General features: G+C 39.6%; 1 protein-coding gene across 11 annotated transcripts in view; it reads left to right on the top strand.

Moving 5' to 3' along the window:
* The window catches only part of ppfia4 (PTPRF interacting protein alpha 4), a 53,476-nt gene that overhangs the window by 22,314 nt on the left and 14,085 nt on the right, over nucleotides 1-17,077 (top strand). For 6 of the 11 annotated variants that reach the window (XM_067505613.1, XM_067505612.1, XM_067505615.1 and 3 more), the window contains exons 3-11: nucleotides 9,663-9,761; nucleotides 11,177-11,278; nucleotides 11,404-11,568; nucleotides 12,236-12,310; nucleotides 12,810-12,881; nucleotides 14,189-14,410; nucleotides 15,196-15,330; nucleotides 16,036-16,170; nucleotides 16,353-16,436. In XM_067505613.1, coding sequence (XP_067361714.1) covers nucleotides 9,663-9,761; nucleotides 11,177-11,278; nucleotides 11,404-11,568; nucleotides 12,236-12,310; nucleotides 12,810-12,881; nucleotides 14,189-14,410; nucleotides 15,196-15,330; nucleotides 16,036-16,170; nucleotides 16,353-16,436 — 1,089 coding nt within the window. Of the gene's footprint in view, nucleotides 1-3,624; nucleotides 4,057-9,662; nucleotides 9,762-11,176; nucleotides 11,279-11,403; nucleotides 11,569-12,235; nucleotides 12,311-12,809; nucleotides 12,882-14,188; nucleotides 14,411-15,195; nucleotides 15,331-16,035; nucleotides 16,171-16,352; nucleotides 16,437-17,077 lie in introns of those variants that run through there. The other 5 variants (XM_067505619.1, XM_067505617.1, XM_067505620.1 and 2 more) reach the window with 3 other exon arrangements.

The following is a 17,077-nucleotide window of genomic DNA, read 5'->3' as shown; positions in this document are numbered from 1 at the left end:
ATAACAATAATACACATTTTATGAAGGTATATATAAAAGGTAAAGGTAAAAGAATTCCTTGTGTCTCAAAAAGACCTAGTGGAGCTGTATGTAGTTGCATGCATGTAGTTCAGATGTGGCTATACAAACATAGCTAATCAGTGCATCTGCTATTAACAATAACCATGTGCACTGAGGAAGCCTTATAGCAGTTATACTCATCTACATGGGCTGACCAGGGGCTTGAGGAGGCTGCAGGGGAGGAAAAGTGGCGAGAGGTAAGAGACGCACTTCCACTGATTGATGAGAACAGCAGGATAGAGATAGAGCTGACACTGGTGCTTTAGACAGAGGCATAGAAAAGTGTAAAACACACAAATGAAACACAATTAAGAAAAGAAAGAGGGATAAAGAAAATAGTGTAATGAAGAAGGTAGTGATCAAAAAGAGGGATAAATCTTTTCCAGAACAGTGATTGTCTGACACCTGGACACCGTAGTAATGCATTTTTAGATACTACAGAGGCAAAGTTTCACTTTGTGTCCTGCAGCAAGAACCCCTGTTAATTTTTTTTGTCCTGGGTTTCACCTCCTTGGCTACACACAGTATAGCTCCCCCCCTCCCCATGCAGACATTACTGAGAACAAAGTCATCTGCCTTTTTTGGCAAAAGACTTAGGATACATTTAAGTTTTAATTTAGAGGTGAAAAGTAGTCACTTTAAGTGACAAGAATTTGGTGAAATGAGATTTGCTTTCTTGTTTACAAAATTGAAATTCTCCTTACTGTAAGTATGACCATTGATGAGAAGACAGCAGCTATAAATGGAAACAGCTCTTTCCAAAGTTGGCAACAACTGCCTACATGAACTCTTGCTATTTCGTTAATATTCTGTTCGTATTTTGAATTCTAATGCAGCAAAAAGACAGTATTAAGACCAGTGAGTTTTAGTGACCAAAATATTTCATACTATATCTTATCATGGGTTTTAGTTTTGTTGAAGATGCAAATACAGCTTTTTCAGTTGTCTGTATATTGAGTAAAATTATAATTAAATATAATCTTTTAGTAATACAGTAATAATTAAAAAAAAAATACAAATTCAGCATCTTTCATTCCTTTGTTAGATTTATATAGTAAAAGAATTCCTATACAAAATTAACATTTGTGGCTTGGATTCAGGATGGAGGTGTTAATCTTTTCTGAAACAAATGCTAGTGACAGTGGGATGGGGGGTGGGTGCCCTCTGCTCCATGTTATGTTATGATGTAAAATGGCTGCTCTATGTCGAAGGAAGGTTTAGCTGAGATTAGCAACGCTTGAGAAAAATAGGGAAGAGAGAAAGTGAGAGTAAGTGCAAAGGAACAAAAATGGTGATAGAGCAAGTATGGAGGAGCTGGAGTGGATAGAGGGTGAAATAAGTAATCAACTATAGTTAGGGAGCAAAAGGAGACAGACTTAAGTAGAGAAAAGAAGCAAAACTGAGGAAACTGTGAGTGGCTGTTAGATAAAAAATGTCAGAAGTCTTGCACTTCTTCTGCAGAAGTTTTTTTTTTTTGTGTCTCTCTCTATAAATCCGAGGTTCTGCCATGTCTGCCTTCCACTGATGTCAAGGATGAAAAGTTTTCCCCAAACATGAATTATTGCCTCTTGTTCCTTCCTACTTCTTTTTCTTAAGCATGGACCAAAATTTTTTGCATCATCTGTACTAATTTATTTCACTTGCACGTTTTAAATACAAACAACTTATTTACTTGTGCAGTGTGTTCTCTCATGTTGCTACAAGGTATCTTATGAACCATGGGTACTGTATGCTGCCAGTAGGGGTCTCTGTCTCACCACTAACCCCGAATGCAACAGCGGTTACTGTGCTTGGAAACTAGGTGGATATGATGAGGCTTTTTCTTCCAATGAGATGCTGTTATTGGTAGAAGTCCCCACAGTTACTAAAGGATGTTTTGATGAATGAAGGCTTACTGATTGATCAGCTTTTTCTATGAACAAGACAAGATATATTTGTCTTTTTCTAGATGTTTCCACCACCACTCCCAATAGTTATGACTTCTTGCTTACCTCGCCAAATTCCAGTGTGCGTCCAGATTATATGTATCTTTAGACAAGAGATACTATTTAAGTTTCCTGTGACCAAAAGCAGAGTGGATTGATTTCAGTCATCATGCTAGTGCTGGCTTAAATTTCATATTGTAGCTTCGAAGAGCAAGAATGAAAATTATGATAGAGATACAGAAATACAAAGAGATAGAAGCTAAAGATATTAGACAAATATAAGCTTAAAGATATATAAAGCACTACAGAGATACAGAGGTGAGTTAATGTGCATATAAGAGTACATATTACATATATGAGTACATAGATAAAAATGCAAGGTATAAATGAGACAGGGGAATCCAGTAAATAATAGGTTAACTTGGAGGTTTTCCCAGGGCAGAGCCAAGACAAAAGTCATACAGTTCCCCAAACTCCCAGGTTTTTTATAGCCACTACAGCTAAAGAAAGCATTCTAGTCCTGGTCCTCATGCAACGACAAACAAAGGCCAGGATGCTAACCTTCTTTTACTTCTTTTACTGAGCCAATAAGAGTCTTGTAAACATAGGCTCCCTGAAAGTGGGGAACTCCATGGCCGATGTGTGCAAGGCTTCTGGCAGGTGCTACAATTGTACTGTGACCACATATCTGAAGCATAAAAGAGTGAGTGGTGTAAATGAGAAGAAAGGCTACTAAATAGTATAATGTATAAATAATAATAAATAAATAAATAATGACCGAGCTGTTGCAAGAAAGCCTATGTGAGAGTTTTTACTAAAGACTTTTGGTATAAAATGTGCAGTTTTCAGGTTCAGCCCCAGATTATTCAGTTATTACTAGAGCAATCTCCTCAGACAAAGCTCTTACAGAGCTTTATATGATGCAGCTTTTGGATGGCTGCTGCTCCCTGTGAAGAAAATTGACATTGACATGTGAAATTGTTAGAGTGGGTCATTATTTGTATGGTGCTGTTGATGTCAAAAAGACTTTGGTATAAATATCTGATGATACAGGTGATGAATGAGGAAAATGTTCCATATTCCATATTCCTAATATTGTTTGATATGATACTAGTGATTTGCGGTGAGTTGTGGTACCAGAAGATATTAAGAAGCGAGAATCATGCAGATCACAACTAAGAACATGATAATACATCCTTCATTTTCTTAACTGTATAAAAGCAGTGGAATAGGGGTTTGTTGTCTAATATGTAGTGTAAAATCCTACGGAGATGTGAGGAATGAAACAGGCTGCCATTTATAAATAGAAAGAATCAGCACACACAATGACATGCTGGAGGAAAATGGGTCTCTTGAATTTGTGTTGAGTAAGCAGTGACTGGAGTTTTTATTGGGGGGAAATAGAGCATTTAATTTCATGCTAATTCATGGCTTTGGTTCTAAATGTGCCTTAAAAACTCTTTGAGTGTCTGAAATTTCATGTCGCTCACGCATGTGTGTGTGCTTTCGTGCACGCACGCAATAGTCTAAGCCTTGCCTCTTCCTTCCTCCATCAGCTGACCACTACAAGCCACTCTGTCTCCTCCTCCTCTCTCAATCCTGATCATTTCTGCCTCATTCTGTCTTTCTGTCTAATCAAAATCATACATGTTTGCCACAACCCTGCTGCTCCCCCCTGTTCATCCCATCCTTGTTTATCTGTCTCTCGACTCCCTTTTTTTTCTCTCTCTCTCTCCCCTTACCCCCTCTGCTGTCTCTCGTCCCCATCTGTAGTTAGAGCAAGCTGAATATCAGAGTGCTCTTGTCCCAACGGAGGGCAGAGGGAGCAGCACACGAATTCCATCCAGCCCTGCTACACTCAGTGTCGAACAGGACTCAGAGGAACTAGCCCTGTTTTGCACCTTCCTCGCCTTCACTTTGCATCACTCCTCATCCTCTACCTCTCTCTACCTCTGTCAGTCTTTTATGGGGTGTCTGTTTGAGGGATCTGATATGTGTAGCCTTCACCATGAACCCAACAGTGAAGATCCACCTTCAGAATGGGACCCACTTTAACACCTACATGTACCAGGTAGGGAGCTCTCACCTGTATAGTTTGGATATTAGCAGTGAATGATTTTCTCCAGCTCAAATAGCTCTATCTGTAGTCTCCACATGTCCTAGCCTGAGTATTGATTTCAGCACTGATGACTCTTTTCTAGGACTGAGATATGGCCTCCTCTCCACTGCCTATTTCTCCTCCTCCCACTTTTTCACCAACATGGCTCAGTCAAGCTGCGACGCATTAATCATTTTTCGCAGTGATGCAAAGCCCTTCTTGCCGCAACCCTCCCATTTTATCCGGGCTTGGGACCAGCACCAGGGTGGCTCTTGGTGGCTGGGATTCGAACCTGCTGCCTTCTGCATCCTAACTCAATGCTCTACCACTGAGCCACCATGACCCCTCACCTCTTTGTACGCTAAACTATAAGAAAAGGATATTTGGGCGATAGAGAAACAGCTGATGTGCTTCTATCAGTGTAAAATGCTTTTGCTGCGTTAAGCAACTTTATGACCAATAATAGTGCTATGAAATGATTTTTGATAAGCATGTTTTTACAGTGGTAGGTTATTGGGCCCCTTCTTAAAAGCTCTTTACTAGGATTGCATTCTAGAGTCATTTGTGCTTGGGATTTCACATTATCCTCTAAAGTCGAAGGAAACCTCAAAAAGGTGTTAAGGGTGGAATTTACTGAGTTGCATTTACACCCGGTTGTTATCAGCATTACAGAAGTGAGTCCAGAGCTTCTGTATATCTGAAGAGTCCTATATGCAAAGTTAATATGCAGCTCAGACTCTTAACTTTCCTAATGAGCCGTTGCCATGGTGACGACAGCAGTGTGCAGGGCGGCGTCAAGACAACCGATTACTCACAACCTACTTGGGGAAAACACCCAGGCAAGGTGTCGTGGTGGTGCCGTGCGTCAGGTATTGTGTGTGTGCTTTGGCTGAAGATTTATAAGAGGAATGTTGAGTCTGCCTCTCTGCTCTTTTCCACCTCAGTCTCCCTGCAGTGGTGAAGAGTTACAGAGCTGTGATATCTGAATCTCCCGAGGGACTCACTCATTCTCCAGTCCCTGGCCCTGCATTCATCTTCAGTGTGACACTCCTTAGTGAATTATCACAATTTACATCAGAGTTAATTTAGTGTCTTTTGGTGCACAGAAGTGAAATGAGCTCAGTCAGTATCTCTTTGGTTTACTGTGAAGTTTGATCTTTTTAGTAATTCTTATCTGTCATTTGAGCCATAGAACTTGTAGCACTTTTCAACAGAATCACTGAAATAAAGACTCCCTTGGTTTCAATTTACTATGTAGTTTCATTCTGTGACCTTCCTGCAGTATGGAGTTAAAGTCCAATCTAAAAAAGCAAAAGCAAAACAAAAACAAGCAAAACTGATAAAGGGATCATCATAACTGCACTGAGGTAGTGCCATGTTACACCGACTTCTGTGATCAAGAAATATACAGAATTTATCTACTCAAGTTTTGCTTCAATGTCATAGTCAATCAATATTAAATTCAATATGTCTGACCACAGAAAAGGGCAAATCTCAAGTTCCTTTACTAATGCATGAACGTTTATTAAATGCAGCATGATCTAGCTTGTTCGATCGGTTTCTATTTTTAGAAATGCAAAACACACCCTTGACTGCTTGTGTATGCACTTGTGCTGTAAACATCCTCTGATTAGCATAAATGAGATCACAACCCAACTCTGTGAATCATAACGACGTGTGAATGAGTTAATACTCGTGTTTACAGTTTCTCTCTCTTCCCTTTCTTCCATAGTCACATATTTTTCGCCTTTGCTTTCCTCCCTCCAACTGACGTTCACAAAGACTACACTCCATCTCATCATTCTAAGGCTCAGGGAGACATCGATTTATATTTGCTTTGGCTTCAATCCCCTCTCTTGTTAATCTACCCAAACATATCAGAAGTACTGTTGCTTGAAAGTACGAGGGTGGGCATTGCTCAGGACATGAATTCCTTTGCAAGTAGAATCTACTTGACCGTACAGGAGATGTTATGCAGTAAAGTGTGGTTATACTATTTTGTTTTTCTACACTAATTTGCTAGCAATTTTCTGTTTCTTGCAAATTTGGTTACAACAACCTGCACAGAAAATATGCAAAACTGCTGAGAGTTACTTACTGTGTGTTACTGTATATATGAGGAGAAAAAGCAAATATATTGTATTAATTACTTAATCATTTAAAACAGCATACCGTCTAGTTGTGATTTAGTAGAGTTAACAGCTGTTAAACCACATTTTACTCTGTTTAGGTAAAAAACATGGTTCAAAACTAAAAACAGTATTTAGATGTTATAATGTAGCTTTTTATATTTTGGAACACCACAATAATTCTTCTCTTGTATCCTCGTCCATTCACTAAATCACCCAAGTGTGATTGTGTGTCCTGGTTTCTTCATCTGTTAGTCCTGAGAGACTCTGGGCTGCAAAATCAAACCACGGGTTTGACTCTGCAGGTCATGTGGTCACAATTACTGTAAAAATACATTGTTCTAAGTGCACCTGCTGCTGTAATAGAGTATCTCATAATATTGGGGCACAGTACATAGCTGTGTGATTTCCCTTTGGTTATATTCCATTGTTTCTCTTGACTATTTGAGGAAAGGCTAGAAATATGGGGCAGAAAAGCTGTTAGTGTATGTTTAGGAGAAAGCTGTGGCCAAGATTTTTGAGGCCACTGCCTGCAAAATAAAATCACATACTGCCAACAAGGTAGTCAACTTTTAATCTTGGCTGGAAGTTGATGGTCAATTTTTCAGGAAGCTAGTCTTTGTATGGGGCTCATTGCCTTGACCAACAGTCTTCCCTAACACTCATCCTAACCCTAGCTGTTGTTGTCTTAAGGCCCATCATCTGCCCATCATCAGCAACTTTCACCTGATATCTATTACTTCCTGCCATGGTCTTTTGTCTGCCATCTTTTTCTGGTAGGACTTTTAGTGATGGATTATTGACTGATGTACAGGCATGTATAAGGTGTACACACACACATATTGCCCTGCTCCTTGTTTGTTGTTATGTTATAATGTTTTTTAAACCGACCCACAGTCACCCACAAGTGTATAACAACAACATCTGAAATGACCACACATAGTGCATCTCTAACAAAGACTGAAACTAAAACTTTTGAATTGTTTTAGTTGTTCAATTCATATGATGCAAAGTACCAGGAGGCAGTCTTCCCATGCTCGGTATTTACCCATGAAATATTAAGAGTTAGTCAGTTGTGGAGTCTTATCTGTTGAGTATATACTTGATAGTTCTCTTTCCTCTGCTGCATTATACACCCAAGCTTTTGATAATGAATGCTTGAATACTGTTGGCAGTGAACTGTAGAAGTAAGAGCCAGTGTCAGTGATGATGAGTTCTTAAGTGTAGTCACAGTCAGTTGTCTCAACTACTGATTTATTTCTTTATATAAAAAAATATCACGTCATTTGCAATTACTGCTACAGCACCTGCTTCCCAAATACCCCCCACACATCCACGCAGACAGACGTTAACAAACATTTTTTCATTAGTGTGGGAATTAAATGAGGACTTATGTAGAATATCGTCTGTAGAGTTTAAATTTGAATCACTTCAGACACTGTTCAGGTGTGGGATGTAGGTTTCCACTCAGGAGAATGAATTTCTGTGCACATTACGAAGCGATAAATTTCACAGCCAAACATACACGTGTATACACACACACCCACACACACAAAAGCAATAAGGATAGAAGGATAAGCAAAGTCACAATAAACCCTATATTTTTGCGTGTGTGTGTTTGAATGTACACATTTCCAGTTCCTTTTTTATCCTTCTGCATTACAATATCTAGCTCTCTAAACCCCCCCACACACACAGAAACACACACAGCATTTTTTCATCCTTTAATCCCAAACTGCTTAAGGAAGCAAAGGGGAAAAATCCCTTTACAATGTCTGGGCTCAGCAGTGTTTGGTAACTACTTGCTATCTTATATATTGGTTGGAGGCAGAAAAGCTGCATTTCTTCAGACGCCCAGAACCTTCTCTCCTCTCTATATGATATACACTCTAACGGATGTCGAGGTTGTGTTGTCAGAGCGCCGTGTCTGTATCTGACTGTTGTGCAAAGTTGAATAAACATCCTGGGATTTTCAAAGCTCACTTGGTTTGGGGGTATAGTGATAATGTGTGTCTTTGTGTGTACTGACGAGAGAATGAACAAAAGCAAAAAGCAGCAGGAGCTACCAGGAGGAAGGTGTTAAACACACCTACAGAAGGAATTAAATAAATAAGTTTTTTGACAGTGATTTGTTACATAATGCTCCTAACAAAAGTTTTATATTCCTACCTTCATCTCTTCTAAGTTATTTTTCAATGCATGTCTGTTCTATTTGTTATGGTATTTTTTAAGAATTAAAACAGTTCATGTGGCAATGCAAAGAGCTCCTAAAAGGCAAGAGGATGAAGGGATGAAGAGATGAAGTAGAGAGCATGAGAGGTGGCCTGTTGAGCCCTTTTTCAGTGATTGAAAGAGACAGTGAGTTCTAACATCTGTTGGTGGATTTAGGCTGTGCTCCTGTCTATTGCTGCACCCCTGTGGAATAAGGGGAAGTAAAATGAACAGGCTGACCCGTTTACCATGTTTCCTCCCATGGCTCGTTCCCTCTCTCTTTCCTCATTCCTAGCTTTCTCATTGTTCCCTGTCTTGTTATTTATGATGGGCCGGGGTCAGTAGAAATACATGTGTGTGTCCATTAGTTTAAGTGTGTGATTCTGATTTCTTTGATTTAGCTTTTTGTCATCTCTGACAGCTCAGCTCAGCCAGCGCTTATGTGTGTTTTGTCTATGTCATGTTTCTTTTTTATCCCATCCTTATAGTGGAGTATAATGAAACCCTGCAAGTCGGTTCACAATAGTTATCACAAAAAAGCCCATGGCATAGTTGGAAAGATGCAGTGACTGATGCACCCAGAATGATTTGAGGCAGTCTTGCTACCCAGCTGGTGTGTCCAATAAATGTCACGCAGGACTGCAGACACATAAGCCTTTAGTTTAATGGAGGTGGGGTAGATTATTCAAAGATATAACTTAGTTTGACATCTGTAAAATTTTAGTTCACTGAAAAATATTCAGGAGGCAAAATGTTTTTTTGGAGGCGCATGTATTTTTCTGCTTTAACTCATTATAGCGTTAACAGTTAACTGTTTACTGTCATTAAAATTAAAGACCAGAATGTATCGCAAAATATAAATATTTACAGTGTGTTGTTCTACAACAGATACATTTCTACATTTCTTGTTGGCTGGGGATGCCCTTCATACCTGCTGTTTTGGTAACACTTGATGTGTTTATAGTCCAGGACAAGCAGGTAAATTGCTGTACCTGTATTCCTTACTAGACCTGCAACAAAAGTGTTCCACCACCTTTGTTACGGTTCAAGTGCAGAAATCCAGAATATTCTCGATTTCAAATCAAAAGCATCTATTCGCCCTGCCCAGTGTTTGGATTATGGGTGGCAACCACCTTGAGAAACCACAGACAGCATAATCCTCAGGTTACTTCTTTGGACTTGGGCTAACAGGAAGTGACATCAGAGTAAGTCAGTCACTGCTTTTTCTCTGTTGTACAGGCCACTGTAGCAGCAGCAGTGGTGGACAGAACAACAACAGAAAATCACATAAACAAATGGATTCACTATGGGGCTGGGAGCCTGGGAGAACATCCTCTGGTATGATTTGAATTACAGCAAGAAAGACACTGGCAAATTACTAGTATAAACATCTCAGCTAACCATTTTAAGATCATTTGTGTTTTGCATATGTTTTATTGTCTTAACAGAACTTTAAAAGCTGTGATTTAAAAAGGCTTTCCCCCCCCCCCAAAAAATGAACACCTGCCATAAAAGTTTATATACTGGACTGTAAAAACAGCAGAAGAGCACTGCAGTTTCTTCAAAGCGTTCTCCCACACTATTAAACTTAATGGAGCCATCTTTTTGAAGCTCCTAAGACCATAAAATCATATTTGCAAAGTATGGTTGTGTATGGCATTGTGGAAAGGCAGTGCCAGTGTGGGAGAACCTGTGAAACTACATGAAGTAATGTACACTCAAAAGAAGATGTAGTGTATAGAAGAGGTAGATTTCTGTACTGCAAAGTAGAGTATTTTTACTCTTCCTAAAATACCGTTGTAAATACCGTAGTAAAATCCCTAAATACATTTTTGTCCACAATTAAAATCTGTGTTCTAATAATTCTAAACTACTTATACATATAAATTGTACACCATATTGTGTCTTCAAGAAAGTGAGCAGATGTGTTTTTCAAAACATTTATCTATTCTTTTAAGTTGAATTTCAGCTGAAATGTGAATATTGCCTGCATAATATAACTATTTGATGTTATATAGTCTCAGTATCATATTGACCAAATGTCAATAACAACTCAGATTTGTATCGCTACTCTGTGCGATGCCACCACTAGATGCTAGACTAAAATTGGGTTAAATCTGGCATTTCTGAACAACTGAGTGGATCACGACCAAGCAGAACCCACTGTGGTTCATGTTAATTAGTCATCCATTGGTTTAGTTTACGTCTCTTGTAACCTGAAGAATAAGCATTAATAAATCAAATGGCTCTTAGACACCTTTCTTTCGGGAATGGGTTTTGAAAAATCTGTTCTCTGATCCATTGTTATTGTATTATCATCTTATTTATTGGATGCATTTACTGGATCTTTTTGACTGTCCGAGAAATGATAAAAAGATGCTCTCACACTTGTACAGTCTAAAGTAAAATGAAACATGTCAAATTAATTTGATCTAAATAGTTTATATAATGATTCTGTCGCAGAACCTCAGTAGATATGTTTGGAGGAGAGTGGCAAAGTTGTTGTCAATGAAGATCAGACAGCATAGCGCCATTTTGTTGCATACTTTGTCGTGTGATTCCTGCTACCTTTTATCAGGTGCACATAAAATGTGTGCTTGTTCCTCTGGTTACCAGAATAGCAAACACTGATAAACCACACCTACTCATGATTCTTTTCCATTTTTTGTTTGCTTTTTTCAGTTTTTCTAAAATTGTTGATCAGTGACAGTATTTTAACCTATGTATGGGTTTTATGTGTATGTGTTGTGTAGGAGTTTGCCACCCTGACAAAGGAGCTGAACATATGTCGGGAGCAGCTGCTGGAGAAGGAGGAAGAAATATCTGAGCTGAAAGCTGAAAGAAACAACACCAGGGTACGGGTTTGTGTGCTCCATCTGAGTGTGTACATGTGCAGATGTGGTGATACTGATGAAAGCAAACAATGTTTCTAAGCTTAAATTTTGTATTCTCTTTGCTTGGGCATGCATGTGTGCTGTAGCTGCTGTTGGAGCACCTGGAGTGTCTGGTGTCTCGTCACGAACGCAGTCTGAGGATGACAGTGGTGAAGAGACAGGCACCCCCACCATCTGGAGTCTCCAGCGAGGTGGAAGTCCTCAAAGCATTGAAGTCACTGTTTGAACACCACAAGGCTCTGGATGAAAAGGTGGGCACACACACACACACACACACACACACACACACACACACACACACACACACACACACACACACTCAAACACAGAGTACACATAGGTTGTATAGTTTCTGTGGAAAAGAATTGCATCACTCAGTCATGTCTTTTAACACAATTTGTCATAGAGCTTGCCAATTAATTCTCATAAATTTAGTTTCAGGACATATTGACATTTATTGACTCATTGTCAAGCTGTTCAGAGTTTAACGTTGTTCATCGACAGGAAGAGTGTATTGCTGAAATGCTTTTAGTGTGAAAAAGATGGAGGAAGTAGTGAATTTGTATTACCAGCAATCATCATAAGCAGCAAACCACTGTAACAGCAAAAATTTGGAAATGGAAGCAGTTTAAAAAACAAATGAAGAATCCCTAAGAAAAAATATACATACAGTATAACAGGGGAATGAACTTCTCTGTCCAACTGAGGTAAAATAAAAAGTAGCCTCCACTAATTATATTACAACTTATATTAATACAATATTACTGAAGCATGAACTTTTTACATTTTCAATAAATATATCCCTAACTTTTTGTGAGTAGTGTATCTTGCAAATCCACATAATGGTAATTTTTCCAAATACAGTATGCGTTTCCTCATGTTTCTGGGCTTTGTTATTGTGTTTTCTTATTACGACAGGTGCGTAAAAGGCTTCAGGTGGCTCTGGAAAGAGTTACGGCTCTGGAGGGTCAGCTAGCAGCTACCACACAAGAGGTGAGGTGTGTGAATGAGTGTGTAGACATCTGTTGGTCTCCAGTCTGATCTGATATGCAATGTGCTCCAAGTGTCACATTAAGTAAGAGACTCCTTTTTCTATGCCTTTTGTTCATTCATGCACACACACACACACACACACACACAAATAATACACCCTCACCTTTGTTACACAGTCATTAAAGAAATCATACTAACAGCCGCCTCAATATAAGCAGAATCACAGTGGGTTGTGTTAGATTTAAAGTCAAAGCTTGTTAAGTTACACTGATCACACAGTTTTATAAGAGTAGCAGACCCTCACTGATCCAACATCCTCCTCACCTATTTAAAGTACAATTTCTTATTTGTAGTTATGCAACATTTGTGAGATCATTCTGTGTATCAAAGAGCCAGGTTTCCCTTTGGGACTTTTGTTCTTAAATTCACTGAGGGGAAAAACAGTAGTAAATGTGTGAGTTTGTTCATTGTTCTATTGTTTTTTTAATCTACCTTGCAGTTGAACATGGTGAGACAAAGGAAGGACGGTGACTCCGTGGAACGAACAGATGGATCCAAACCTACATGGAAGGTCTTCCTAGATGTGTGGTTGTTTTTGTGCTTTATTTTATGTCTGTCTGGCATTAGACGGGAGGTTTTTCATTTTCATTTTCTTCTACTCTGTTGATCCCTGTGGGGAATGTGTTCTACAGCTGCACATAAATTATGCTACTACAGGGGGTTTCAGTGTCTTTTCCAAGGGCTCGTCTGCACATAACACATCTACTCCCCTACACTTATGCACAACACAAGTTGATGAAGTTACATAGCATATCTCCTCCTTATATCTCCATATCTCCTCCTTTACCTTTCTAATTATTACAACTACATTAGCGGCTCGTGCTCTCCATCTTAGAGCCCTATCCTGGTTTGTGGCTAGCCCTTAAACCAGCACACATTATGTAACATTGTCTGGGTCCACCCACAGGGAGTAACGAACCACTCCATGATTAAACGGTAAACTGTTTTTATCCTATCACTTATGACTGACTTGCTTTGGCTCTTGTTTCTCTGGTGTAGAGGAAAGCAAAAACATATATATATCAAGAAATGATTCATCTAGATAAATCAATTACATGCCTTTAAGAAAGGATGAGTATTAAAGCATGGCCACAGGCAGCAAGGCCAATACGATAAGAGGACTGACTAGAGTCCAAGCATCAAGAGCTGAGTGTAGTCTCAGAGTGTGAACTGTGCAAACATAAACTCTGTTAGGATGTTTATCCATGACACCTGAGGCTGACAGCCACTTTTCCCGTATGTTGCAGCCAACACCCTTTAGAGGGTAGTTATACCCCGTGATTTCTCCAGATTGTCAGTCAGATGGGGCAGTATTGTGTTATTTCCAAATTAGCTGGGAGTAAGTCTAATGACTTCGTATGACTAAACTGGAGTTACACAATTGCACAAATCACCAGGTGTGTTTAAGACACAGTTTGACACCATTTGGCTCTGTTTCTCCCGGTGTTTGTGTGTGTGTTTCAGTAGTGTATTCATGAGCAGGCAAAATGGGAACATGGGAGAGCAGAGGAGATCCTACTAACTTTGGATGCCCACTCTGTCTAAATATGTATCCCCTAAGGTTTGTTTAATTAAGGCCCTGAAATTAACTGCACTTCGAATTGTGAAGAGAAGAGAAACAACAGCAAAACAACAACATTGCAGCCTAACCTCACACAACCCAAACAGTTTTTTATCTAGGTCATCCAACTTTCTCAGTTCTCCAACAACTCTCGGTAGCTTCTACCCGTGCAGTTTGTTTGTGATCCATGTTTACTCAACTCAAATGTCATTTTATGTGACAATGTCAATATTCTGTTATTTGTGTCCAATTTACAGAGACTGCCCAATGGCTCTATAGACGTTCACGACGATGGCGGCCGTATGTCTGAGCTTCAGGAGCTTCTGGATCGGACCAATAAGGAGCTGTCCCAAAGCCGCGAGCACTCTGCCACTCTCAACACCCGTCTGGCTGAGCTTGAAGCAGAGCTCGCAAACGCACGCCGAGAACTGAGCCGCAGCGAGGAGCTGTCAATCAAACAACAGAGGGAACAGAGAGAGGTGAGACTTAAGCATCAGTGTTTTTCAACATGGAACATAAGGCTGCAAAAGTTTATAAACTAAAAAGCTGCTGTTAATTTACTGTAGCACAGCTGCATATGAAGACATTACTATATCATTGCTGAAAAACACTTTTATTTTCTGTGTCATGGAGAGCTCTCACTTCTATAGAGAAGCTCGACATTATATCAGGTGGCTAAGACTGGCTGAACATGCACAATATTGTGTTGTGTTATTAGTTTTCACACTATTTATAGCAACTGCCAGGGACACACAAAGTTATGTCCAAAGAAAATGAAAAGGAGGTTTCCTAAAGCGCAACATTTTGACATTTTACTGGATGTAATATGTAGTATAATGACTGTTTACAAGAGTTAGAATTACATTACAACAGTCAAGCTTTGCCAAATATAGTATCTTAGGCATTTTTTTCAGTATACATTTTAGATTTGCCGGGTTTTTGAGCTTTTGATGAAAAACTAATACCAGCTAATTGTAAATATTTGGAAATTCTCTCTTTTTATGTAACCAATATAACATTTGTTTCATTTTATTTAACAACAAAATTGAAAAATGCATAAACCAATTGTTTTCTGACTGTAAAAATGCAAGCTTCTATGAAGATTTATGTAGGTAATGTATATTAAAACCTAAAATGGGTTAGTTTGAATGTGTGTGTTGAGATAAAGCTCACTCGTTACGGCTTGTGGTCTCACCAGACACATTCCTGTTACTTTTCCTCTCATATTTTTACTGTTGTTGTTGTGTCTCTTGCTCTCCCGCAGAGAGAAGATATGGAGGAGAGGATAACAACGTTAGAAAAACGCTACCTGGCTGCCCAGCGGGAGACCACACACATTCACGACCTCAACGACAAACTGGAAAATGAACTGGCTACCAAGGACTCCCTGCACCGACAGGTAACACAAACAAGCCATAAACAAATTTAAAAGGTAACTGCAAGCAATATAAACCTTTTCCAAGGCCGTGGGTATAATTATTCAAAACTGTCTGTGGGTATACAGTAGCACTGCAGTAGCGAACTGCTCTTATCAGGTAATGAACCCTCACATAAAAAATTTATCAATATTTATGAATTTTCTTTTGAATTTTTATGAATATTCAGGCATCATATCTGAAGCTCAGTGTGTTGTAATGTGACACAAAAAGATTGTCTTGATACAATGTGACATATATGACCCATACAGAGAGCTAATGTACTGCTTGTTGTAAAATTATTTGATGCCTCAGCTATCATTCGCAGTAAACCTGACATAGTAATAAAGTCTGAGTTTTTTTTTAGGTGTGACAGAGTGTATGAAGGTATGAATAAAAACTGTCAGTTGAATGACCAATAGAAACATCTCACTCAAGGTTCAGAATGATTCTGAGATCAGTACTATTTGGGGAGCAGTATCAATGTCTTGCATGTGGACCCATTTATCTGACCCTCACTGGCTGCACCACACTGATTTCATCTCTCCTGTGGTCACACTAATGTCCCTCTTGTTTATTTGCATCGGTGTGTGTGTGTGTGTGTGTGTGTGTGTGTGTGTGTGTGTGTGTGTGTGTGTGTGTGTGTGTGTGTGTGTGTGTGTGTGTGTGTGTGTGTGCTCATGTGTCAGAGCGAGGAGAAGGTGCGCCAGCTGCAGGAGATGCTGGAGATGGCAGAACAGAGACTGGCCCAGACCATGAGGAAGGCTGAGACACTGCCAGAGGTAGAAGCTGAACTAGCACAAAGAGTGGCTGCACTCTCCAAGGTAAAACACACACACAACTTGCTGCAGAAACTATAGCAGAGGATAATGATAAAAGAAGTGAGTCACTGTTTCATAGTCAAATAAATGTCGAGCATATAGGAAAATACATTCAGACATAAATAACTGTATTTACAGAGCCTGTGATGGCATTTGGACTGACATGTAAGTGTCTCCCCCTGCAGGCTGAGGAGCGCCATGGCAACGTAGAGGAGCGGCTCAGACAGCTGGAGTCACAACTGGAGGAGAAGAACCAAGAGCTTGCAAGGGTGTGTGCGTGTGTGTATTTGTGTGTGACTTTGTGCATGCAGCAGCCCTGCAGGGTCTTTCTGACCTCTCACTATAATGTTTGTGTGTGTGTGTGTGTGTGTGTGTGTGTGTGTGTGTGTGTGAGTGTTTGTGTGATTGTGTGAGTGACTGAGTGAGTGAGTGAGTGAGTGAGTGAGTGAGTGAGTGAGTGAGTGAGTGAGTGAGTGAGTGGGCTGATGCTTCACATTAGCTGGATGCCTCAGCTCTTGGCTCTGTGCTCTCTCATGCATACACCTCTTACATGCTCAAACACACTGGACAGACACACATAAGATGAGCTCTCCGTTTTACCAGTGCATCGTTGCATGAATTTGAGCCAAATCCACATATCTTGCTGCAACACAGTCCCCCTCCCCCCACCCAAAAGCCTGATTGGCTGCTATCTTTAGACTGAATAATTCACACAAGGCTAATTTCTGTCTCTCTCTGTGATTTCATGACTATATTTAGTAGAAGAAGCTCTCTAAGGATGCAGATGTGTGTTCATTTACTTTAATGAAATTATTGTAGAATACATAGTAAGCACTGCGCTTCCCATTTAAGTGAAGACATCTAAACCCTTTTCATAATCACGCAAATGACTGTTATTAAATCATTCTAG

The sequence above is a fragment of the Channa argus genome, chromosome 5 (assembly GCF_033026475.1).
Source record: "Channa argus isolate prfri chromosome 5, Channa argus male v1.0, whole genome shotgun sequence".
Lineage (NCBI taxonomy): Eukaryota > Metazoa > Chordata > Actinopteri > Anabantiformes > Channidae > Channa > Channa argus.
Note: the sequence above shows the minus strand (reverse complement) of the source record. Positions and strands in the feature narration are given on the sequence as shown.